A 23,848-nucleotide genomic window follows, 5' to 3' on the forward strand; every position below is an offset into this window, starting at 1 on the left:
ACTGTCATGCCAATTGTTGATGCTTTTGGTGGTGGTATGGGGTCAGCATGAACTCCCTTACTAGTTTGAAGCTTTTCATCCCACTATACAAAAGACTGCAAAAGCTTTCTATCTGAAACAACATCCACGTCTTCAGCAATCAGAGGACGTGGACCCAGCCATCTACCTCAATCTTGCTTCATTCTGGCTTCACCTCATCTTTGAGTACAAGACATTCACCTTCCTGTGCCATGTTGAAGAAATAATAAATGTTTATTATTATTATTAAAAACTAATAAGCATAGAACTAGAGAAAGTTATATCCTGCTTCTGATCGTACACTAACAACCACACTACCAACGTTAAAACCTCTATATTTGAAAGTTTTTAAAGATAAATAAGTCATAGCTTGATCTCCCCCACAGATGGATCAGAAGGTGGATTATGTTACACAATAAAGAGGCTGGAAAATACCTGAAACCTAATAATTAAAGACTGTGTTCGTTTTCCTTCTCACTTTTTGTTTTGCTATTGGTAGAGAGGAGGACTGGTGTAATATTGATTCCTGTAAAACAAGAGGAGCAACACTTCGACTGTGGCTGCTTTAAAAACATAAAAAGAGTGCTAGATGTTTTGTATAGCCCTTCTGTGTATTGCTTTTTTGTTGCTAATTTATAAACTAGGCTTCAAGCTAACATTTTTAAAGCTCTCAAAATATGAATGGACCTTCTGAATGGCTGAAGCAAATGTTATTTAGAAAATAGGCTTCCTGATGGTAGTTTTTGTTCATTTTATGGACATAAAAGCTCCAACTTGAGAAAAAATGAATATATTGAGCAAATCCTTTCACATAAACCGAGAGTAATCTTTTAAGTTTACATACTCAATGGGTCTTTCCAGAATTTGTTCAGAACAACAGCATAGTTTGATTGTAGAAAACATATAAAGTGCATAATATGATTGATTGGCCAGTTAAACATTCTCTAATAATTCAAAGTGGAAATCAAAAGAAATACCATCAAATCAATCAAAAACTAGCCATGGTGGCAAAGTCAATGAATGATTACATTGTGTTCAAAACCTAATTGCACTTTGAGCATTACACAACTTAATGAAGGCAAGCTAATGGTTAAGTCTCACCACAGTCCAAATGATGAAAAATGTCAAGCAAAATAGTTTTACATTTTGGCAAGTAGCAAATTGAGCTGCTTGTCATGAGTAAGGAGCTGTTTATGGTGGCTGCCGCATAAAACTATCACATACAAAGACACATGGTCATGCTGCTTTATGCTGATGAAGAAATGTCTTTTAAATGACTGTTTTTAACTAAATCGAATAGAAAAGTTGAGGGGTGATATCAAACATGTTGTTTTTGAGACAAAACAAAGCAATGAAGGAAATGCGAAATGTCTGAAATCAGTATTTGTCAGGGGGATGGAATATTTCTTCACAGGTGCCAGAAGTCTGTTGACTCCCTGCAACATAGATGTGAAGCTGTTCTCAGAAATAGTAGGTTACACAAATAACAAAATAGCTGGGGGATTTACAACCCTAAATCTTCAAGCATTTTTTTTTATTTAAAAACAAAATATGTATTTGCAAAAAATAAAATGTAGTCCACCTAATATTCCCATTCCTTTACTTTCTGTAGATTGATAAGAAATTAGAAACTTATTCCTTCAGACAGAATTAAAATCATTATGTATCCATGAAAATAATAAAAACTTTGAGCTTTACTTACTTTGAAAATGCATGCCTGGTATTTTGAACTCGGCTATACATAGCAACATGCAGGTTCACTCACTGTTTACACAATATTCAGCTCAGCTAGAAAACCCTTATCTGCATCTAGCTGAAACAAAATGTCAAATCCCACTTCAGTTGGAGGCTCAAAATACTTTGTTTTCAATCAGGCCTTTCAGATAAAATTGCTTCAGCTCTAGAAGGTGATCTCTGTGAATCGAAATATGACAGAAAATGCATTTCAGTTTAAAAAGCAAACATTGTATGGAGTCTCAGTAATGTAATAAAAACAGTAATTCCTTTTTAGTATGTGGCTGATTGCTTCTTTAATGGCACTAGCCAAGTCCTGCTGTAAAATTTAAATCCACATCTCCAAAAAGTTTGTCTGCTGCATTAATGTAACATAGTGGACCAGCACTGGCAGATGACACAGAAGCTTCACTCTTCAATAACATGGATTCTGTGTCTCTCTACTCTTCCTCCAGATAAGATCTTGACTTACTTTAATCTGAATTGAAGATTATGTACCACTGAGCAATTATTTTTCTTCTTAGCTCGGATAGGACAGCTGTGATGAAGTTTCTGGTTAAGGAGTGGTTTCACACATGGTACATGACAGCTGTAGCTCATTACCTGGACACATTTAATGAGCTACATGTGGCTCTTAAAGTACAGACTCCAGTTGCAGAACAAGACTTCACTTCCTTCAGTCGTATAGATAGAAAAAGATGCACAGTAACACGGATAATCGAGCAGAGAACTGTAAGGCAAACCCCAATTTTTCCTCCTCCTCAAGTTTCTGTTCAAATGTTTGCACATAGAACTCTGTAAAACCTAATGTTCTTTTACAATGGCTTTTTTTTTTTCTCTGTGGAGAGTGTCAATGTCTGTAGGACAACTATTAAACAAGTAGTGTTGTCCATGATTGTGTGGGTTATGGAATAAAATTTGGTCTTATGTAATATTCTAATTTTAAGAGAAACAGACTTAGCCATCATCATCGAGATGATCAAATAGTTTATATCACCCCAGGAATAATGAATAGTTTTCCTTTTTGATTTGACATAGTGATATAACTCGTCTTTTTGATGACAGTCTAATGTATTGAGATGCCACTCACAGCTGTGCTGTTGCTTTCGATGAGCCTCACTTGACTTTCATCTCTTTCACTAGTTTCATCTTTGTTCAATTGCCCAAAGACATTTTATTTTCTCTTAGATAAACCATCTAACACATCACTGTTATTCAGTGTGCTCGTCTACATGTCTGGCCATTTGTCTTGACTGCTTTTTAATCTAATATAAGGAAAGAAAGGCTGTGAACCTTGGAGGCAGAGCACTCTGAAGCAGATCGAAAGCTTGCCAGATTATTCTGAACAGACTGAAAGCCAAACTCTGCTCTGTTAGAGACCTGGAAGATGCGCATTAAATGATCGTTTTGCAGACAGGGGCAGAAACTATTTCCAACAAAGAGTACGGATTCAGAATTGCTATAATTTCCTATAGTAAATCAATGCTTCTCACAGCTCCAGTCCGTTTCTTTTGTGATGCTGAAGACTTTTCTGATATATATGCTCTGTCTGTATCTGCTGAACATCCACAATTTAAGAAGCCATGATGTAAAATTTTGGAATGCCTCCTACGGTGACATTTGGAGCAGGAAGAAGAAGGTCTGGTGGGAGGTGTGGGCAACACACAGATAAACTCATGCCCACATGATGCCCTCAGTTATTTCTACTTTCTCTCTCTAAGGTGAACTTCTCCACAGCCCTAGTGCATCAACTACAGTCTTTCACAGAGACCGTGAAGGGCTTCTGGTTAAGCACTTTAACCAGCTGAATCCATGCAAACATGTAAATCCAATGATGCACCAAATCCCTGATGCAAAACTGAGAGTGAGGGTGAACTGGTTCACATGGGAGTGAAACTGCTCAGTAAAATAATAAATACCTAACTAAATGTAAAAAGGCAGTCTTTAATAATTACATAAACTGCACCACAACATATGATACCATATATATATATATATATATATATATATATATATATAAAAAATCCCTTCTCACCCACTGCGGGTGGTGATTCTTCTTCCTCTTAGCTCGGGTCCTCTACCAGAGGCCTGGGAGCTTGAGGGTTCTGCGCAGTATCTTGGCTGTGCCTAGGACTGCACATTTCTGGACTGAGATGTCTGATGTTCCTGGGATCTGTTGTAGCCACTGTTCCAGTTTGGGGGTGACTGCCCCGAGGGTCCCGATGACCACAGGCACCACTGTGGTCTTCACCTTCCAGGCCCTCTCCAGTTCCTCCCTTAGGCCCTGGTATTTCTCTAGTTTCTCGTGCTCCTTTTTCCTGATGTTGCAGTCACTTGGTATTGCCACATCCACCACAACGGCTTTCCTCTGTTGTTTATCCACCACGACTATGTCTGGTTGGTTCGCCCTCACCATTTTGTCTGTCTGGATCTGGAAGTCCCACAGGATCTTAGCTCGGTCATTCTCCACTACCTTCGGGGGTGTTTCCCACTTTGCTATATATATATATATATATATATATATATATATATATATATATATATATATATATAAGCCCCTCATTTCCTCTTTTGGTCAATTGAAAAGATTAAATAAGGAGTTCAGAAAGCCAGAAAAAAAAGAAAACCTTTGGGTCTTACTAAACAAGGTACAGTGTATTATTTTTGGCTAAATAGTGCCCCCTAATGAGAAGATGTCATCTTGCACTATTAAGAGGTCAAAACAATTAAAACTTTAGGTTTTCAGCTCTTTAATCTTCATTTAAAGTAGTAAAACATAATTCAACCAAGAAAAATGTTTCCAAGAAGAGATGTTTGTACAGTGGGATAGTAACACTTAAGGCACAACTTCATTGTGGAAATGATCCACAATGAGAACTAGTTATATCCTCAATTCCTCTAAAGTCTGATTCCTCTTGAAATCTGTTTTCCACACTTTACAATCTATGCTACAAAGAGATGTCTATTTACATTACAAACTACATGAATGTTACATCCTGAACACTCCGAAGTGGGTCTTCTTTATTGGTGCATTGAGCGCTGCGCTGAGGCTCAGTCCCAGAACCAGACGAGTGTCTGCAGGGTCAATGATCCCATCATCCCACAATCTGTAAAAATAAAGAATCTTACATTGTTGGCCAGTTCTCATACATGCAGAGGGGTTATTGATTTTCTAATTCAGTCAAACTCAATACGAAATTAATTCCTCAAAATAATTTTCTCAAAAATGGAGTGGTCCTCCCACCTATTACTTTTGATAAAAATTACTAGTTTTAAAGATAGTTGCCTTAAGCAGTTACACTTATTCATAGCCAAAACGTGAATCTTACAGAACAACAAACTCCAGGCTTTCCCTCAGGCTGAACCAATACCAACCAATCAGTCTGAACCAAATGTTCTTAATCCTATTGATCTAAACATAGTGCTTACTGCAAAGCAGAGAACTGATTTGTGTGTTGTTGTTTTTTTACTGGGGCTTTGTTAGCATCAGACAGCTTCAGATTTAAACAAAGAGTCCAAAGTACAAGGCTTGTACGCCTTCATAAAAAAAACATTAAAAGAACAGACATTCAAAAGTTATATTAAATATGCCCATTTTATTACATATGTATTGATTCAAACAACAAAATCTTCTTTTGATAAGCTCCAGTCTCACATGCACACTGATCAATGCCCACAGGACTAAATAAAAAGTAATTGGGAAAAAAAAACAACAGGAGCCTAAATGGAAATAAAACAAATTCTTGCGTCACTTCTCATGTATTAATAGACTGCCTTGTTTGGGTCCAGGATAAAACAGAATTTCCAAGTACTGAAAACATTTCAAAATAAATAAAGAAAAGCAAAGCAGTTCTGTCGAATATCATCATAGCTTCAATGACACCTGTCTCACCAACATTATTTGAATGCTTCAATTTCCAAATAAAAAGAAATAAATGGAGACATAGTGGAGCACATGGTTCTTTTTTAGTACACTCCTGCCGTATAAATGTGATGTGCTCTGACCAAATCTCACCTGGCACTGGAGTAATATGGACTGCCTTCCTCTTCAAACCGGCGGACAATTGGTTCCTTCATGGCAGCCTCTTGTTCAGCTGTGAACTGTGAATAAATTGTTAGAACAGAACAGGGCAATGAAGGCCGCGGCTGGAGGCATTTTAAAGGTTGGTCTGAATTATTGAAGGTGAAGATGAAATGTAAAGCTGAAAGCACACAGCCTTTCATTTGTCATGAACGATGGTCTTGTTCGCTTGGAAATACTGAGCCAATTCTTCTAGAGAAAAAAAAATAAAGTAATGAAAAACACTGAGCATACGCAACAGCTTCCCACTGCTTTTAGTTTAGCTTCAAGGATGAGAGGGGCAAACTGTGGATCTGAAAATCTTTCTAGCAAAGCATTCAACTAAACTTAAAGCTAAACTTTGTAAAACATAAAAAAAAAATCTTCCACATATTTGGTGTTCTGCTGCACCATCACCTTAAAAATTGCCAGTAGGACTGTTGTAAACGGGGAAACAATACGGGATATTTATGGCACCTTCGTTCGTCACACTCAGAAAGTCATCTACCAGCAATGTACCGCCACGATTATTCCCGCCACCTGTTTGTTGAGACCGAGATGATATGTAATTTATTGTGTGGTTCGTCCGTAAAGTTACACTTACACTGTAGCCATCAACTACTCAGCCGCCCGCCGTGTTCAGTCTATCTGCTTGCCTGTATAAATACTCCCACAGCGCTCTTCCTGCCGTTCGCTTTGCACCAGCAGCTCCCGGAGGAGAAAGGCTGCTTATCGGTCTCCCAAAAATGATGTAAACCCGAGCATTATCATCAATCAATAAAATCCCCACAGACCGAATTTGAAAATTGGACGTTATGCCACTAACACTTTTAGCATTCGTCAACAACTCAGAGGTGGAAGTCAGAGATACGCGTAACACAGATAATGCCCCGGCCAGAACACGGTGCGCTAAATAATGAAACATAAATATTCTCAAGGAATTTTAATAACCGAGGTACTCGAATCATTCGAGTAATCGTTTCAGCCCTAATTCACAGTCTTCAGCAATTTGAGATTTCCATCAAAGGTGAATTTCAGACCCTTCAATGTGTGCTGATAATTATGAGTGAGTCTTAGCTGTGGTAAGAATGCATAATAGTGGCTGGCTGCCACCATAAAACAATAAAAGAAATTGGCATTGACCCATTTCATTTGACACTAATAACAACGGAAAGAAATATGTTTAATAAAAACTCTAAAAATATCTAGAACATTTACATAAAACACTTTTCAGGCTGTAATACAGATGGCAGTGAAACATTTGGACTTATAGTAGAGTGCTTTGCAACATTATTCAAAGTCCTTGAGTTTTCTCACATTTTACGGGGATTTTGAGTGATATTTATATAAACAGAGTACTCCACTGCTGCTAATTAGAAGGAAAATGATTCATGGTTTAACACTTTAAAAAAATTGCCCATGTATTTAGGCCTTTCTATAGTGGCCCCTTCTTATTTGTGGTATAGTAATCACATATGCACTGATGTTTCTGTGGAAAATTACTTGAAATTGTTGGCAGAAAATTCATCTATTCCAGAAAAAGGTTCAAGTATGGAACTAGAAGTTTTGGATAGAGTTTTGTGATATAAAACGGCCAACAGTTTCAATCTGGTTACATTTGTATAATATGTTAACTTTGTAATATCCTTTTAAAATAGTGTAATCTACATAATTTTGGTTAAGTTCAGCTGCAAGTTTACACCATTTGTATTAGGAGGCACTAATAAAAACAACCATAAACCCTGTGGATACCTGACAGATTTTAAAGAAATTATGCTCCCTTGGGACAAATCTCTCTTGCTTTTTATTAAATATCAGTGAATGTTACAGACATTCACTTACTTTAAAGACACTGCAATATAGGTCTATAGTGCAAAAACATAGAAAGGCCTTTTTTAATGCATTTATTTTTTAAATAATGATTGCAGATGTTTCTTCTCTTCTCTCTTATTGAAGCTTCTTATAACATGACAAAATGTAAATTCAAAGTAATTGAATACTTTAGTGAGTTTAGAAAGTTTCGACAAAACTTCTGACATGCATTTTCTCTTTACCGAGGTTCAACTAAGAGTCAGAGCTATAAAAGAACTTCACAAAATACACTCAACAGTTTACCTTTTTTTTCCGTTCAGATGGCTTACACATCATTAAATTGCCAGTTTCCACGGCACAGCTGTGTCATTGTGAAGCAATTAATGCACTGTTAATACACCTATAACAGCAAACCTGAGACAATTTAATTACAGCCACTTAATGTCTGCACTGTTCTGGACAAGGCATCACAGTTTCACTTAACGCTGATATAATTTTATTCTGCTGTGATTTACAGTCACTGGAAGAAATGTGCCTTTCATAATGTTTATTCTTTTGGCAGCAAATCAACCACAGGCAATTTATGGCTGCATAGAAAAGGGCAGATTTATGTCAAGGTTTTACCTCCTTTCCTTCACGTGTCCTCTGATCTTTAGTGATGGTGGCCAGGACTGTCGCTGCCTGCTCCCCTCCCATTACAGAGATTCTTGAATTGGGCCACATGTAGAGGAATCGGGGGCTGCGAGGAAAAAAAAAACAATCATCAATTTAATTGGACTCTTTTTAGAAAAATAACACCCCGAGTCATCACCTAACAAAAATTTTAAATTATTTACAAATATGTGAAACATTTTAACACCTGATTAAAAGCACAAAAAATTAGAAATTGTTTGTAGTATCTTGATGACCTTATGAGACCATCTCAATGCCCTTCTAAATTATTAAACAACATTAAACATTAAGGCATTAAACAAACATCTTTAAACTAAATATTGGCTTAGAGAGCATAAATAAATGGTGCTTACATAACTCCATTTAAAAGAGTATCAAAAGACCTCATTGATATTAAAAGTAGAAAATGTTGATATGTTTTGGACATATATTAAATAATAAAAACAAATCTAAAGGAAGTTCTTATTGCATGAAATACAAGTTTAACAAACAGCTGATATTTTAAATGTCTTGTCTTAATTAAAACATTGAATTAAGTGTATTTTCTGTATTTTAGACTAAAATAGTATTTAATTCCCAAGAAGTTGCTTTTTTAATTCCTAAAAATCAACTGGTGTTGTGAATTCAGCATCCCAAATCCAACATAATGTTGCAGTAAAAAATTATAAAAATGTCATAACAATTGCAGATTGAAAAAAAAAAATGTCTTTAAGGACATGTTAGGCTGACCGGTTTTAGTCTGTTCTGTCATTCAGAAACTGGAAACAGCTGCTGGTTGCCACAGTAATTACAGCTAGAGTGGGTGCTCCCTTGTGAAATTTTTTACGCTGCTACTGTGAGGCATTAGACGAGTGTTTTACAGTGCCACTACATTTTCAAACCCAAAAATCTTGAGTACTAGAGTTGTGTTGGAGTTAATTTCCATGACAACAGACTGCTGTGAGGAGGCATCAACCCATGCTGCACTGAGCTGCCTCTGGACGGTGTGAAGTACCAAATGGGAAACAGTAGTGGCTTAAATGAAACATATTTTCTGAGCTGACAAGGTGGAACAATGGTGCAAAGGAGTTTCTGAAAATAAGTATGTAACAACAATAACAGCCTGTTTACTCAAATTTAGGGAATCTTGTTCTCATCCTACCAACCTGACATCAGAAATCAGCTGGTGTCAAATCAAATCATCCTGCACTGACCTGCACCCATTAGTTAATTGAAATTTCAACATATTGTACAATTAGACTGAAATAACAACAGTCTTGGCAGTGGACAATGTCATTTAGTGAAGAGGAGTCAATGAATTATTCTCAGCTTCAGTGATCTTTAGAAAGTGAAAGCGGAGAAATGTAAGAAGGTACATCATGCTGAGACATGTCAGCAATTCAATCATGTTGTTGTTTTGCCTTTGTAGTAAAATATTCGTAAAACCATGCTTAACACCAACTTCTCTCCACCAAGCCCAGGGTGATGTTGGTTTGTTTGTGGCTCTATTTTGTTAGCTGAAGATGCTTGGGCAGCGCAAAAAACTAAACTGGAAGTGCATCCATGAACATTTAGCAGTGTGAGGCCTGTCAGGTTTAGTTGGAAGAGTTGCTTCATGGCTCATTTTCTTCATGTGATGTTTGTGGCCCTCTTGGTAGCAAGGAACAAGTTGTTTTAGTTTGTGTACTTCATTTTAATAGACTTATAAAATTTGATTTGGTTTGATTTTGGTTTCTGATTCGTAAAACTTTTCTTTTTCGATGACAATTTATTGTCTTCAAGATTTAGTTTTGATCTATTATTGAGTTTATTAAAAAATATTATTTTTGCATTACCTTTTTGTTTTTGGTCTTTATTAATCTTTGAATTGATTCTAAAAAATTGTTGTTGTTTTTTAAATCTCAATTGTCCAAGAATTGTATATGAAGGTCAACACTTCAAAAATAATGCATCTTTATGATAGGAAAAATGTTATATAAAGTCCCCTGTGTATGTAGAATGTCAATGATTGCTGACAAACTTATGATTTGTAGAAAAATCTACTTAGCAGATAGGAAATTATATTACTATAATCTCTAGTTATCTTACTTTTTTCTTGATGGTTTTCTAAATAATTAACAGCTAGGTCCAACATTAACAAAAAAATAAATAAATAACAAAACATTAAGGTCTTGTCAAATACAGAAAATAATAAAGCAAACCATAACTGTGGCAAAAACGTAGATGACTGAAAATGTCTTTGTCCTTTAAGTGATTCTGAGAAGAATGTCTTTGTTCATAAGAAAGGAACATTTCCACTTATATGTAAATGAGGCATTGTGAATATGAAACCAGTACAAGGAAGGGAAATTTTTTAAAATTTTTTGCTACTGTATCAAATCACAGCAAGAGACAACTTTATACCTGTACGCTCTTCCACACATGCCGTAATTGCCTGCACCGTAGGAACCTCCAATGATGACTGTTATCTTTGGCACATTGGCACAGGCAACAGCGGTGACCATCTTAGCTCCATCTTTGGCAATACCTCCGGCTTCATACTCTCTTCCCACCATGAACCCTTAGTACAAAGAAAAAAAGAAGAATAGCTTGCCACTGTGAAACAGTGCAATATTCCAAAAGAGGAGGAAAAATTTGCACCAACCTGTTATGTTTTGAAGGAAGATCAGAGGAATGTTTCTTTGGCAGCATAATTCGATGAAATGGGTTCCCTGAATGTAAATCAATTTTTTTAGTTATTACTAATAGTAGAGCTGCCAAGAGGTAAAATCTCAGCTATGTATCTTCATTACATTAAGATAAAAGTCTTGGCATCTCAAGAGACAAATTCATAGGTTTCAAATAAGATGCTGCATCAAATATAATTGTATGTCTCAAGCAATATATAAAGTCCAAGGATGGAGGGTACACAAAAAACAATTTTCAGGTATTATCTGAATAATAGCCCTTCTAAAACTGACCAGTCTGCATCACAACCCCCTTTATTAAGGATTAAGATACATCTTTCTAGTCACAATTTCAGACATTTCCAGACTGAAAAGTCTGTTCTCTCCCCCTACTTATAATTTTTTAACAATTATTACATATAGAGGGACATATAGAGGATGAATGGAGGGATGGAGAGATGACTAAATAGGTGGATTAATTGAGGGATGGATTAACCAGACAGAAAGACACAAAGGCGGTGCATCTTACATTTACTTAGTAGTTTTCTTGAAATTATACAAAATAACCCAGAACTTTCCCTGAAAACTGAGCTACTAGCATCACTTTTAAGTTAATATTCTTCTATATTTGACATATAAATAGTTCAAACTGAAAAAAGCTGCACTAGTGAGGAAGTATTTTGGTTGAAAATTTACTCAACCAAAATACTTTAATTCAAATCAAGAATTAAAGGCTAATGCAAAACACAGAAGAGTTAGAAGCTCCTCAAGAGTCAAACAAAATATAAGGGTACACTGTCATAATTTTAAATACTATTGCTTTATTTGGGGTAATGTTTTAAGAACTTATTGTGGTGAGGGAGATTTTCTTGCATTAAAAATTGCACACAACTTGTAAAAAGAAACAAAAAGCAGACAATTAGAAGCAGTTATGTGGTAAGTCTTTGCCTAAGATCATCTTTCTACCGGCCTTCCTTCTCTTTCTTTGCACAAATACCTGACAGATATGCTTTTCAATCACCCAACACCTTGTATAATTGAAGCCCAGGCCTGTTTAAAGCAATGACAGTGTGTCTCATAAATGAATCTTGAAAACCAGGTGATGTATTGATTTTTGTTGCTCTCCAAGCATGCCTTCTCCACACAAACTACTGTCGGCCCTTTTTTGACAGTAATTACTCTGATGAGACCGCCTGTCTCGAGGAGACCCGACAGAAAGAAATAGAATCAAGAATTTTTTTTTTTCCCAAGTTAAGCCTGTAATCTAATTTAAAACCTGTTTTGAAAAAACCTCATTGGAGCATTATAACAGATTTGACTCATCTTTTTTTTAATCCTGCCGTGAAGTTCAGCTCTGCTCAAAGCAAATTGGCTTGCAAGTTATCTGAATCATGCAAAATGACAATTATGATTGTCCTGTGGTTTCAAACTCAAATGCTACTATAATAGCCTTTTTAGATGACTTATTGGAAGACAAGTGGAATTTAAAAGGTTACTTTATGAAAGAAGCTCTGCAGCTCGACAGTGAAGGGTCAATGCAAAGCACTTAAGAATGCCAAAGCTTCTGCAATACAAGCGAAACATACGGGCGTTCTTTGTGAGTAGCGAATCTCTGAGGTCAGCCTGAACCACTTCAGGATTGCGCTTTAAGACTTTGACATTTTCAGGGTGCATAAATGTTATATTGCTCTTTCTTCAAGGTGACACTCATATTATTTTTTTAGTTCCAAAGGACAAGTACCTTTTTTGCAGACTCTGAAAACAGGACTCCATTGTTGCCAATAATTCCAACAGGGTATCCAAAGATTCTTGAGAAGCCTACAAAAGGCACAAATTAGATATTGAAAGGTGAGGCTGACAGCAAAACAAAAAAAAAAAAACTTGTACTGTAGAAATTGAAAACAATACCAGCCTGTATACCTGTAACAAGTGTGTCTCCATAAAATGCCTTGAACTCATCAAATTTACTGCCATCCACAATTCTGGCAATAACCTGCAAACGAATGAATGTGTCAGCTCAAAGAGGTGTGTAACGAAATGTCAGAAAACAAGGCCCTGAGGCAGAAAACCGAGCTGCATTGGGCAATAATGTCACAAATTTTATGTAACCTGCTTTATTAAAGTGATTTGGCTGCATGCTGTGTTGGGCTGCCTGTTCCTGATAAAAAACAAGAGCCCTGTAAAGAAAAAGGAGCAGCTGGTTGTTCCCGATACCTAAACAGACCGCCAATGCTGCTCTACACCACAGACGCTGTGGCATTGCTTGAGTTAACAATAATTTCTGCTCCTGAGTCTACATCAAGTATCAGAGCCTCAGGAGAAGCCAGAGAAGGAAAACAGCGTGACTGATACCAAGCAGCCATAATCAACTGAAAACCTGAACATGACATCTCAACACTGTTCACTCTGAGCCTTTAAAGCCATGTCTATGTGGCTTTACGAAGCTTAGGTGTAGTGATGAAATGAGTAGTCAGACTAATCGTAATCCATCAACTTTTGAAATAACTAATACAGTAATCAAATAATTGTTAACCGCAGAATATAGACTAGTAATTAAGGCAAAACTGTACAAAAATGTATACATTTTGGAGTTAAGATAAAAAGAAAACCTTCTTTGTCTATAAATATGTTGTGTTGACGGTCTCACTCATGACTGTAGCCTTGACAACCGAGATCCCTCTGATGCCGTAATGAAGCATTTTGTTTTTTTGAGAATTTCCTGCCAAATCCGTTACTGCATGATTTTTTCACCTTTTTTTAACGCTTTGAACTATTGACTATTTCTTTCACTCCCAAGTTCTGTAAATAAAAAACAAAAACAAAAAACAAGAAAAACAACAAAAAAAACTTTAAATGTATCTTCAACATTGTATAAAAAGGCTTAAGTGGTTAAACAAAATATCTTCAGAATGTACCATGTTTTTTTCATATTAATTGTCAGAATAAAGAATAGAATAACTGATTTCTAAAATAATTGTTCATTGCACCCCGTTTAAGTTTAAATACATACTAGTGTGTGGTGGTTATAATTTGTTTTATTCTTTCCCTTTAATTAAATTGAAATCTATTCAGACTCAAGTAATATCTAATTAGCATTCAGAGAGGAGCTCTGGAATGATTTTTACTTCATTATGTATTCCCATGTAAGAGCTCAAAAACAAAGAAAACCTATCTCACAGTCAAACGCCTGAAAGATAAATCATCACATCAAAGATCATCTTTTCTGGAGTGCAGTCTGAAACATTAAGCTCACCCCCCTTGATCAGGTTTGACAAGTAGCCGGGCAATTACCTCTCTGACATCAAAGTTGCGTTTCAAGTTATCTCCAACTATCCCATAAAGCTCATCCGAAGGAAAAAGGGGGGCTTCGGTGGCTTCAACAGTAACCTGAAAAAATAATGTAGACACAGATTAAATAGGCAGTTAAGGCATAATTAGGTGACCATAATTAGCAATTAGACTAATCATTGGATTGACCTCAATGTTCTTCCTGTAGTTGAGACTTCGGACCGTCTTCCGAGCTAAATGGAGTGCGTGGTTATCATCTAAAGCGTAGTGGTCTGTCACGCCAGATTTTCTGTGAAATTGGAAGCAAATCAATCACAATGGAGCTATTATAGAATACAAATCAGTGGTTAAGGAATGATCATGAGGATTAGAGCAGGTGAAATATACTGCCATCGATGCAATCCGATTTGTTTTTGCTTTCAAATAATTTCAATCAGGGAACAGAACACTAAGCTGAAATTAGAAATTGCATCTCTGGAATATGTGCAGTGGCTAAAACAATGTTAACTAATGTAACTGTAAATGCTGCATTCATACTTGCAGTGCAGATCAGCACCACCAAGATCTTCTGCAGATACTTCTTCTCCAGTGGCAGCTTTCACCTATAAAAGAAGGAAGTGTTCAGAAAATTAAACAATTACAAAAATGCATTCCATCCTTCTATGTAGCCAAGATGCTAATTTTATAAATTAAGAGATTTTAAGTTATCAAAAACCCTTTGGATCGTCTTTTAGAGTTTTCCTGAATAATTTGCACATATGCTAGTTATCCTCTCTCCCATCACCATTTGATACTTTTTCAGTATTTTGGGACAGGATCTTTTATCCAGCTTGTCCATTTAAGTAAATTTACTTACAGTAATTGTACATAATCTACAAATGGTCTCCAAGAAAACGTGGTTATGCAACTCTAATGTGTAATATCCATTCACAAGAGGTTGCTCAGAGTTATTTCGGATAATAATCTGTCACAGCTTATAAGATTCAACTGAATCAAATGCAGATCAGAATAACAATTAATGGAAATTAATGGTTTAATATAAAAAGCATTAAAAAAATTATATTCGATTAAATCTAACTTTTAGGACTCTCGTGGTTATCTCATTACCAAGACAATACAGGTACAAAGTGAATTAGCCAGTAGGAAGTTGTGGTATAAAGGCTTGAACTACCCCAGAGCACATTAACAGCCTTTATTTGATCAATTCAGTCTTCTAACTCAAAAAGAAAACAGTACCAAGGTCATACTTGCAGAGGCATGCCCAACAGATGCAGAATATATGGGCAACTTGCACAACGCTGTATTCATTATGACTCCTATAACACAGCAGGTGTTAAAGTTACTGAGAGAAATGAAAAACAATTTCCTCAGCAGCATGCTTCAGGTCTTAACAGATGAAGTATCATTTTCCACAACTGCAAAACAACACTGCACTATCAGACTGGAAAACATTCGGGATGCTTTAAGGGCACAGGCACAGATAGGAAAGGACATCTTCTTAAAGGTTTCACTTAAAAGTCTGTGATAAACTTAGATGAATGTAGTAGAGCACAGGTGTCAAACTCCAGTCCTCAAGGGCCGCAGTTTTTAGATGTACCACAGGTACAAAACACTGGAATGAAATGGCTTAATTACCTCCTCATGTAAATAAAGTCTCCAGAGCCTTGCTAATGACCTAATTATTCTATTCAGGTGTGGTAAAGCAGAGGCACATCTAAAACTTGCAGGACACTGGCCCTTGAGGACTGGAGTTTGACACCCCTGTACTCTACAGGGGTGTCAAACCTTTAAACTGGTCTATCAACTCCAACATGCCCTCTAATTCTCTGCATTCTGGAAAAAAAGAAATGTGTCCCCAACCTTCTCTATCTCCTATGATTTTTGCCTTATAAGTCAGTTCAACAACTCTCCAATGACAGTGCCTCTTATTCATATTTGGTATTCATTTATGACAGAATTTTTTTGGTTGCTGGACATTTATCTCCTTCACCATTGCCTGCCTTTGCAATGGTGCTCATTTCATATCAGTCTCCTAAAACGGGACATTTTGTACAGAACATGCATCCATTTATACCAGTGAGTCCAGGGCAGCAATGACACTTGATCTCGTGGAAGCAATAATTTAAAGGATATTTCATTTCAAATGTCATGCAGTCACTCTCTGTATATTAATAATAGATTTGATCCAATTAAATAGACTAACTGCACTTAATAGGATCACCTAATGCAGGGGTGGGCACTCCTGGTCCTCGAGGGCCAGTGTCCTGCAACTCTTAGATGTCTCCCTGGTCCAACACACCTGAATCCAACAGCTGAATCACCTCCCAAGTGCAGTTAGGTTCTCCAGAGTCCTGCTAATGACCTCATTATTTGACTCAGGTGTGTTGAAGTAGAGATACATCTAAAAGTTGCAGGACACCGGCCCTCGAGGACCAGGAGTGCCCACTTCTGACCTAATGTATACTTCTGGTCCCTGAGATGCTAAAGCCCAAGAAATGTAGTAAAGTAAAATGCTAAAAAAAGAAAAGGTAAGAAAATGTGGATGGTGATAAAAAAAATTCATCTTCAGTGCCACAATTCTATATTTTCCTCCATCATTATGTGTTTATTGGTACAAAATGAAAGAATGCAGGGATAAATTATAAATCTGTAGGAATAAGATGTTAATACAAATTCACCCAGAAATTATCTTATATACTGTTTGTTTTTATAACAACAGTCAGGATAATTTGTTTTTTTTTCACATAGGATCTTAGGCTACCTTCACCCAGTAGGCAAATTATTATTTTTGCCCATATGCAATCCATATCTGACTTCTTCATGGTTGTCTATACGGCCCAAATACAATCTTTTCACCTCCCCCCCAAAAAAATAAAAATAAAAACTGATTTCTATCACTTCCATGTATGGTACATGCAAAAAAATATCTGATTTCAGCTAAATATCAGAATTGAGCATAAAGAGCTGCTATGTGAACATAGCTTTAGTTGAACCTTGGTTCTTCTCCTAGGCCTCACGTAACAGCAACTTTTAGGAGATGGTAAATATTTCCCATTAACTGCATGTATCAAGCAACTCATATTAGTGAGAATGGTGTAATCTATAAATTTGTTATTATGGGAATCTTATTCTAAATACATGCAATACATTTCACTAAAAATGGTCAACCAGCATGGCTATGCAGAAGGTTTTTGCTGCACAAATCTTTTTTTTTCTGGAAAATTAAACTGGTGTGCATACTCTCGCTAGTTCCAGTTTTGTGAATGCAAAAGCTGCTCAATCATTCTGTCCAGCTGGTGTGGAAATTACAAAATCAAATGTAATGCAATGAGAGGATGCAACAATTCACATATTTCATCTCATGTTTGCAAAACGGAAAGGAAATGAAAAAGTTTCCAACCAGAGGAGGTCCTCCGAGAAAAATTGTTCCTTGCTTTTGCACAATGATGCTCTCGTCTGCCATTGCTGGAACATATGCTCCTCCAGCCGTGCACGAGCCCATCACAAGAGCAATCTAAAAAGAAATAGGAAGTTAAATCTTCACCGAAGCATTTCAAATACAGAAACATCCCTTCCAGCTTGTTTGTAGTGCAATAATAATAATAAAAAACATTAACAAATTGTCGACTGGCATTATTTTTCTCTATGAAAGTTTCACTTAGTAGTGTGCTATTAATATGTGATACGTCACAAAAATAATTCACAACACATTTCTTTGGTTTTAAACTCTAAAACAAAGTAATGTCTTCCAAAGAAGTTTTGATTTCAAAGCTTTGACTCAACGATTTAGAAGAAGCCAGTAAAGAAAGCAAAATCACTCCCTTATTATGCAAATATAAAAAAAGATTTTTTGATTAAAACCATTTCTAACTAAGAGCATGGAAAAAATCTTGTGAGAACATATTTTAAACTTCCATGGCAGAAAAAGAGTCTTGAAAATATTATTAGGGGATGGAAAACAAAACTCCAAGAATGAAAAGTGAAATCTGAAATAGTTGTAGGTTGTTGGGGTCTTCAAACATACATACATGGTGAGGTGTTCCAGGCATATCCCACCAGGAGGAGGCCCCGGGAAAGACCTAGGACACGCTGGAGGGACTATATCTCTCGGCTCACGAGCACAGGTGGTGAGCCCATTGGAAGAAAGACCCATGTCTCTTCTTCGGGCTGAGCCCAGCCAGTCTCCATGCGTAAAAGCCCAGCCATCAGGCGCTCGCCAACGTGCCCCACCGCCAGACCTGGCTCCAGAGTGGGGTACTGGTGACCCAAGGGAACACTGAGTTCATTGTTGGGGGTCTTCAAACATACATACATTGAATTCAATTAGAAGGGGTGTCCAAACTTTTGGTCTGTACTGTATATGTTGTTACTACAACGTTACTTCTTGTATTGCAAGACAAATTATGTTTCCTTCAGAACGACAAAAAGAAAAGTCAAAATTTACCCAACTGTGCTCTGGATGCAGATAAAAAGACTTGTAGCAGACTATAAACTATCATAAATGGCAACATAATGAATAGGTTTCCAACAATAAATATCTGAATATTTAGATCATCTATCAAATTATGGAAAGACAGCACGAGTATGTACACCTCTTGTTAGTCCACACCATCAGCAGAATTATTTTCAGAATACAACATACAATTCTTAACCAAACAGTGAAAAAAAAAGTGTTTTTGACATTTTTGTATAAGAAACTTTTATTGTTTAATTGCTTTGACCCAAATCAAGAAAACTTACCCAAATAGATGCATGGTAAATGGTTCTGCTGAGCAATTTCTTGTGCACGAAGGTGTTTTTTCACTGTAATTGGGTAGTATGTTCCCCCTTTCACGGTGGCATCATTTGCAACAACAACACATTCCACCCTTGGAAAAAAAAACACAGTTGGTTAAATTAATCATTTGGAAACTGCACAATGTCTTGGGGCTTTTCTTATTTCATTAAACAGTCAACAAATTATGGTGTTCATTATTTTTATTAAGGAAAATATCTACGTAAACGCTTCAGCACTCACCCTGAAACCCGTCCTATCCCTGTAATCATCCCCCCGGCAGGAACATCCTCGTTTCCATACAACTCATATCCTGCAAACTGGGAAAATTCCAAAAAAGGAGTCCTGCAAAAACAAGAAACAGAAGCTGAATACTGAGCATAGCTGATTTTTAAGTGTAGATGAGAAAATGAAACTAACATAACAAAATGAAATGGTTAACTTTGTGCAAATCACATGTGAGCCATCAATTTGAAATTGAACTAATAGGCAGATCATAATACCCTGGATCCAGTAGTCTATCTATGCGCTCTCTTGGCAACAGCTTCCCTCGAGAAGTGTGAAGTTTTCTTGCTTTTTCTCCTCCACCTTTAATAATAACAACATACGAGATTAATAAACACTTTGTGGGTTTTTGAAGTTTCTTTTTATTGTAATATAAAAGTGAAACAATTGAAAAAAAAAAAAAAAAGTCAATTAAGGTTGCTATTTTTTGCACCTAAGATAAAATTTAACTTGTTATTAAACTCAAAGTAGTTTTAGTAGAAGACTAAACGCAGTTCTGCACAAGAGGTTTGGGATCAGATGAAAATGTTCTTGTTTCCTAGGAAACATACATTGAATTAGTCTGAATAGGAAATATAGCAAGGGACCAGGTCAGGGAAAGATCAGTGTTAGTCAGTTATGAGTGTTAAAAGACAACATTTTAATGGAAATGATGAAGGTCATCTTCTATCCTTGATTTTATATGAATAAATGAATGTTTATTTCAAACAACAAAACAAAACAAAAAAACAAAAAACAAGATGCTCGAAAAGCTTTTTTTTGTTAAAAAGGAAATTTGCAAGTGATTTCAAACTTTCTTGCTCCGTACTTTGCAATATATTGTGTGAAACAAAAGTCATGCACAAGCACAGTATATCTGAAGACCTAATTTTCACCACAATGTGTGCTCTTCCTGGTACTACTCACCCAACTTGATTTTCTCTGTCCGGTTCCTCAGTTGATCTACCAAAACTTTCATTCGCTCATAATTTTCCTGTGAATGCAAGGCTAGGTAATCATATTTATATAGCATTTTCAGCCAAAGGAAACTCAAAGTGCTTATCCATAGCAGTGAAAAACAACATACATCAAAACAGATTTAGGTTAAAAAGATTTGAAGTTTAAAAAAAAAAAGCAAGGATATAGTAGGCAGCAACAAATCAGCAAATAAAAAGGATCTTAACCTTGTTTTTTTTAAAGTTAGTATTCCTGCAGTGAACATGAAGCTTATATCAGATTTTTGGTGCACAAAACCGAAGGCAGCTTCAGCATGTTTTGTTCTGACTCTGAATCGTAAATAGGTTCGATTCAGATTATCTTAAATGTCTTAATGGTGTTTAGAATTGAAGAAGATCAGAGATGTAGTCCAGGCATTTACTTGTAGGTGTTTTGTACACCCTTACTGAGATTTTAAACTTTTCTTTGAGTAACAAGTAGCCAGTGCAAGAACCTTAGAGCCAGACTGATATGCTGATCTCTTGTTGCTTTTGTAAGCACTCTTGCAGTGGCATTGTGAAGTCATAAGAGATCATGATCAAGAGGTTACTTACATACTTGGTTATTGAATAAAATTTGCCCAGAAAGTGCAAAGTAACAAAGATATTTAACAAATAAGCACCCATATTTTTAAAAATAAAATTATTGAATAATGTTAATCTACAATATGAATTTGGAATTGTTTTAAGTGGCATACACATCTGTACTTTTTTCCTGAATAAAACTGAAAAAGCACAAATGTAGTGTTACCTTCAGTAAGTCCAGAACAGGCTGGACTGTTCTGGACTGTTCAAGCTACTGTAGTAGAGTCAAGAATAAAATGAGAGATTACTTGTTATACTGGTACATCTCGAGCAATATTTTAATAAGAAAAATTTGTCTTTTAGTGACATCTAGTGTCAGTGTTGTACCTCTACACCAAGCTTAATGTCATATTATATGAACATAAATAAAATACCGTCATTGTAAATTAAAGAATTAATATGTGTACAAATTTAAAATGCAACCTCAACAATGTCTACAGACAGATTCAGCAGATTCTTTTTAAATGATAAAACACATTTTGCTTAATTTTCATCAAAACATTTAATATAAAGTATGTAATTCATGTAAATCGGAGTTCTTTTCAATTTGGGGAATTATTTTAGTAAAAATAATATTCTTAAACATAGCTTTTAGGGTTTCTGACATATAACATTCAGTTTCTGCTATATTTTATGAACCATATAGAATACAGTTTAGGTAGTTGTGCATGTTAGCAAACACTATTGCTATCTGACCACGGTGTCCAGTCTGAGTTTCATCCTCACCTAGTTTAACTCAAATATAACGTTATTTCTCCAGGTAAGCTAACAGGCTATAGCAAAAAAGCTAACCTACCTGATATTCAGAGGAATGCTTATCAGGTTGGGAGCCGAGCCGAGCGACTCTGTCAGCGTAGTAAGTCCGTGTACACGGCAGCGGTAATACCCTGCATCGAAGCAACAACGGCCTCACGGACTGTAAAAGCATTTTAAAAACTCACAAAGCGGCAAAATATTAACTAAGCTGCTAGCTTGTTAGCTGAAGTGGAGACAATCTTCTTCTGTGGTTGATGTTGTAGGACGGAACGTTCTACGTCGCCACCTGCTGATAATAAAACACATTTATTCAAGTTTTTATTCTGTTAAAATAAATCAATTTTAACAGGTATGGTATAGTAACTTCTAAATCATGTTTAGTAGCTACCATACCAAATATTTTTATGTCAAAAAACGACTGAAAAATAAGCATTTATTTATTTCCTCCATAAAAGTGCACATGATACTAAAGTTGAAAGAATATCCAGTTTACAGAAACACTCATGTCATCGTGAATGAAAACGTCTAGAAATGAATATCAAAGAAGAATACTTTATAAAATAATGAGGGACACATTTAGATTCATTGCAAAGAAAAAAAAAAGAAAGCTATATAAGGGATTCTTCCAGGATACACCTTTTTGTCTCTTTGTTGTCTCTTTGAGGAAACTTATGCAAATAACTACAACATGAGATTTATCTTTGGGATTAATGAAGTATGGAACTGAAGACTTTGTGGCTTAATTTATTGAACTGTTAACCGGAGAGGAATATGGCTTGACGCTCTTGGACTGCTGTGGAGAATAATACTCAGAGAATCACGGATCAAGGCTGCCCCCATGTGGGATAAAATGTGTACTTCAACTGAGCTGATCTTAACTCTCCATACATCCATTGTCTATACCAGTAGTCTGGTGTCAAGTATTCTACAACGTTTAGATGTGTCAGTGCTTTGAATCAAATAACAAAGCCATTAGCATAATTCTACTTGCTAATTCAGCCATTTGATTCAGGTATGTTGGATCAGGAACATGTCTAAAAACTACATAACACTGGACCTCAAGGCCTGGATCTGAGAACCCCTGGTCTATACCCACTAATTCTCAGAGTCACAGAGGTGCTTATGCCTGTCTTCAGAAGTCTTTTGGCAAAGAAAGCAAGACATTCCTTGCACAGATCAGTAGTCCATCACAGAGCACAAAGAAAACATTCATATCTCACCAGTTATAGGACTTTTGAACTGTGGAAGCAACCAAAATAACATGGAGAGAGTTCACACATGCATGGGGAGAACATGTAAACCCTGGATCTTCTAGCTGCAAGGCAATAGTTCTAATAGCCTTGACTTGTGATAATGAATCATAATTCATAATGTGATAAAGTGGACTTCAGTATGATAATTTGTAGTTTGGAAAGGTTTGCTGTGGCATTTAATACTGTAACTTATTTTCCTGTCATTTGAAGCGATGAAGACAATATTGTTTTTCTTGGAAATAAGGGTATGTACTTTATTGTCTTCTTTATGGCAGCACAATAACGTTTTTTTTTTTTTATTTTAATTTGTGGACAGAATTTTATGCTTTAAAGGGGTGGAAAAGAAGCTGAAGCGTCCTGAACTTTAAATGCATATTAAATTGCTTTAATTGAAAAATATGATCTATTATTTATTTGGTGTAACAAATAGTCTAAGGCAGGTTTAAATCATGTTTTGTTCACGTTATACTGATTTCATAATCTCTCTTTGGATCTCTCCACAATGTACACTAAAATTTTAAACATTTTACAATTTTATTTCATGCTTTGGAAGCTCTCAGCTCATACAAAAAGGCAATTTTCTTACTCAAAAATGGGAACTAAAGTTGGATTTTAGTGGGAATACAAGTTATCCTAAAAGCTTGGGGGAAAAAAAACTCATCTCTTCTGACCTGAGTGCTTTATTTGAGCTGAAGTACATTCTGCAGAGTGCAGGCTGAAGAGCATTCAAACCAAGAGCTTTTAGTTCATTTGGTTTTAAGAGGCTTCTCTCCTCCAACACTCCCACCTATTCCACTGGCATGCATAGAAATGTCCATGACCTCCACTCAAATGGCTGCTCCTGTTTTCTTAGGGAATATCAAATCCTCCACTTCGTGTGCGAACTTGCGCCCTCTCTCTCATCCAGCTCTCTGTACTTTTTTATGACCTATGGACCCTTCACAGCAGTGGCCATGAAGTGACTGAATAGATGTGGCTTTACAAAAAGCCTC

General features: G+C 36.2%; 1 protein-coding gene across 1 annotated transcript; it reads right to left on the reverse strand.

The window, feature by feature from the left end:
• Window positions 1-4,485: 4,485 nt before the first annotated feature.
• On the reverse strand, window positions 4,486-21,875 carry mccc2 (methylcrotonyl-CoA carboxylase subunit 2). The gene is made up of 18 exons (XM_044111005.1): window positions 21,644-21,875; window positions 20,195-20,261; window positions 19,507-19,591; window positions 19,247-19,348; window positions 18,970-19,097; window positions 18,674-18,684; window positions 18,346-18,525; window positions 17,630-17,743; window positions 14,767-14,831; window positions 14,419-14,518; window positions 14,233-14,328; window positions 12,862-12,934; window positions 12,683-12,759; window positions 10,920-10,986; window positions 10,679-10,835; window positions 8,249-8,363; window positions 5,768-5,853; window positions 4,486-4,859 (listed from the first exon to the last, which is right to left on the reverse strand). The coding sequence occupies exons 1-18, from the start codon at window positions 21,773-21,775 to the stop codon at window positions 4,742-4,744; spliced, it is 1,773 nt and encodes a 590-aa protein (XP_043966940.1). The 5' UTR covers window positions 21,776-21,875; the 3' UTR covers window positions 4,486-4,741.
• Window positions 21,876-23,848: the final 1,973 nt, after the last annotated feature.

Source organism: Gambusia affinis, linkage group LG03 (assembly GCF_019740435.1).
Source record: "Gambusia affinis linkage group LG03, SWU_Gaff_1.0, whole genome shotgun sequence".
NCBI classification, from domain to species: Eukaryota; Metazoa; Chordata; class Actinopteri; order Cyprinodontiformes; family Poeciliidae; genus Gambusia; species Gambusia affinis.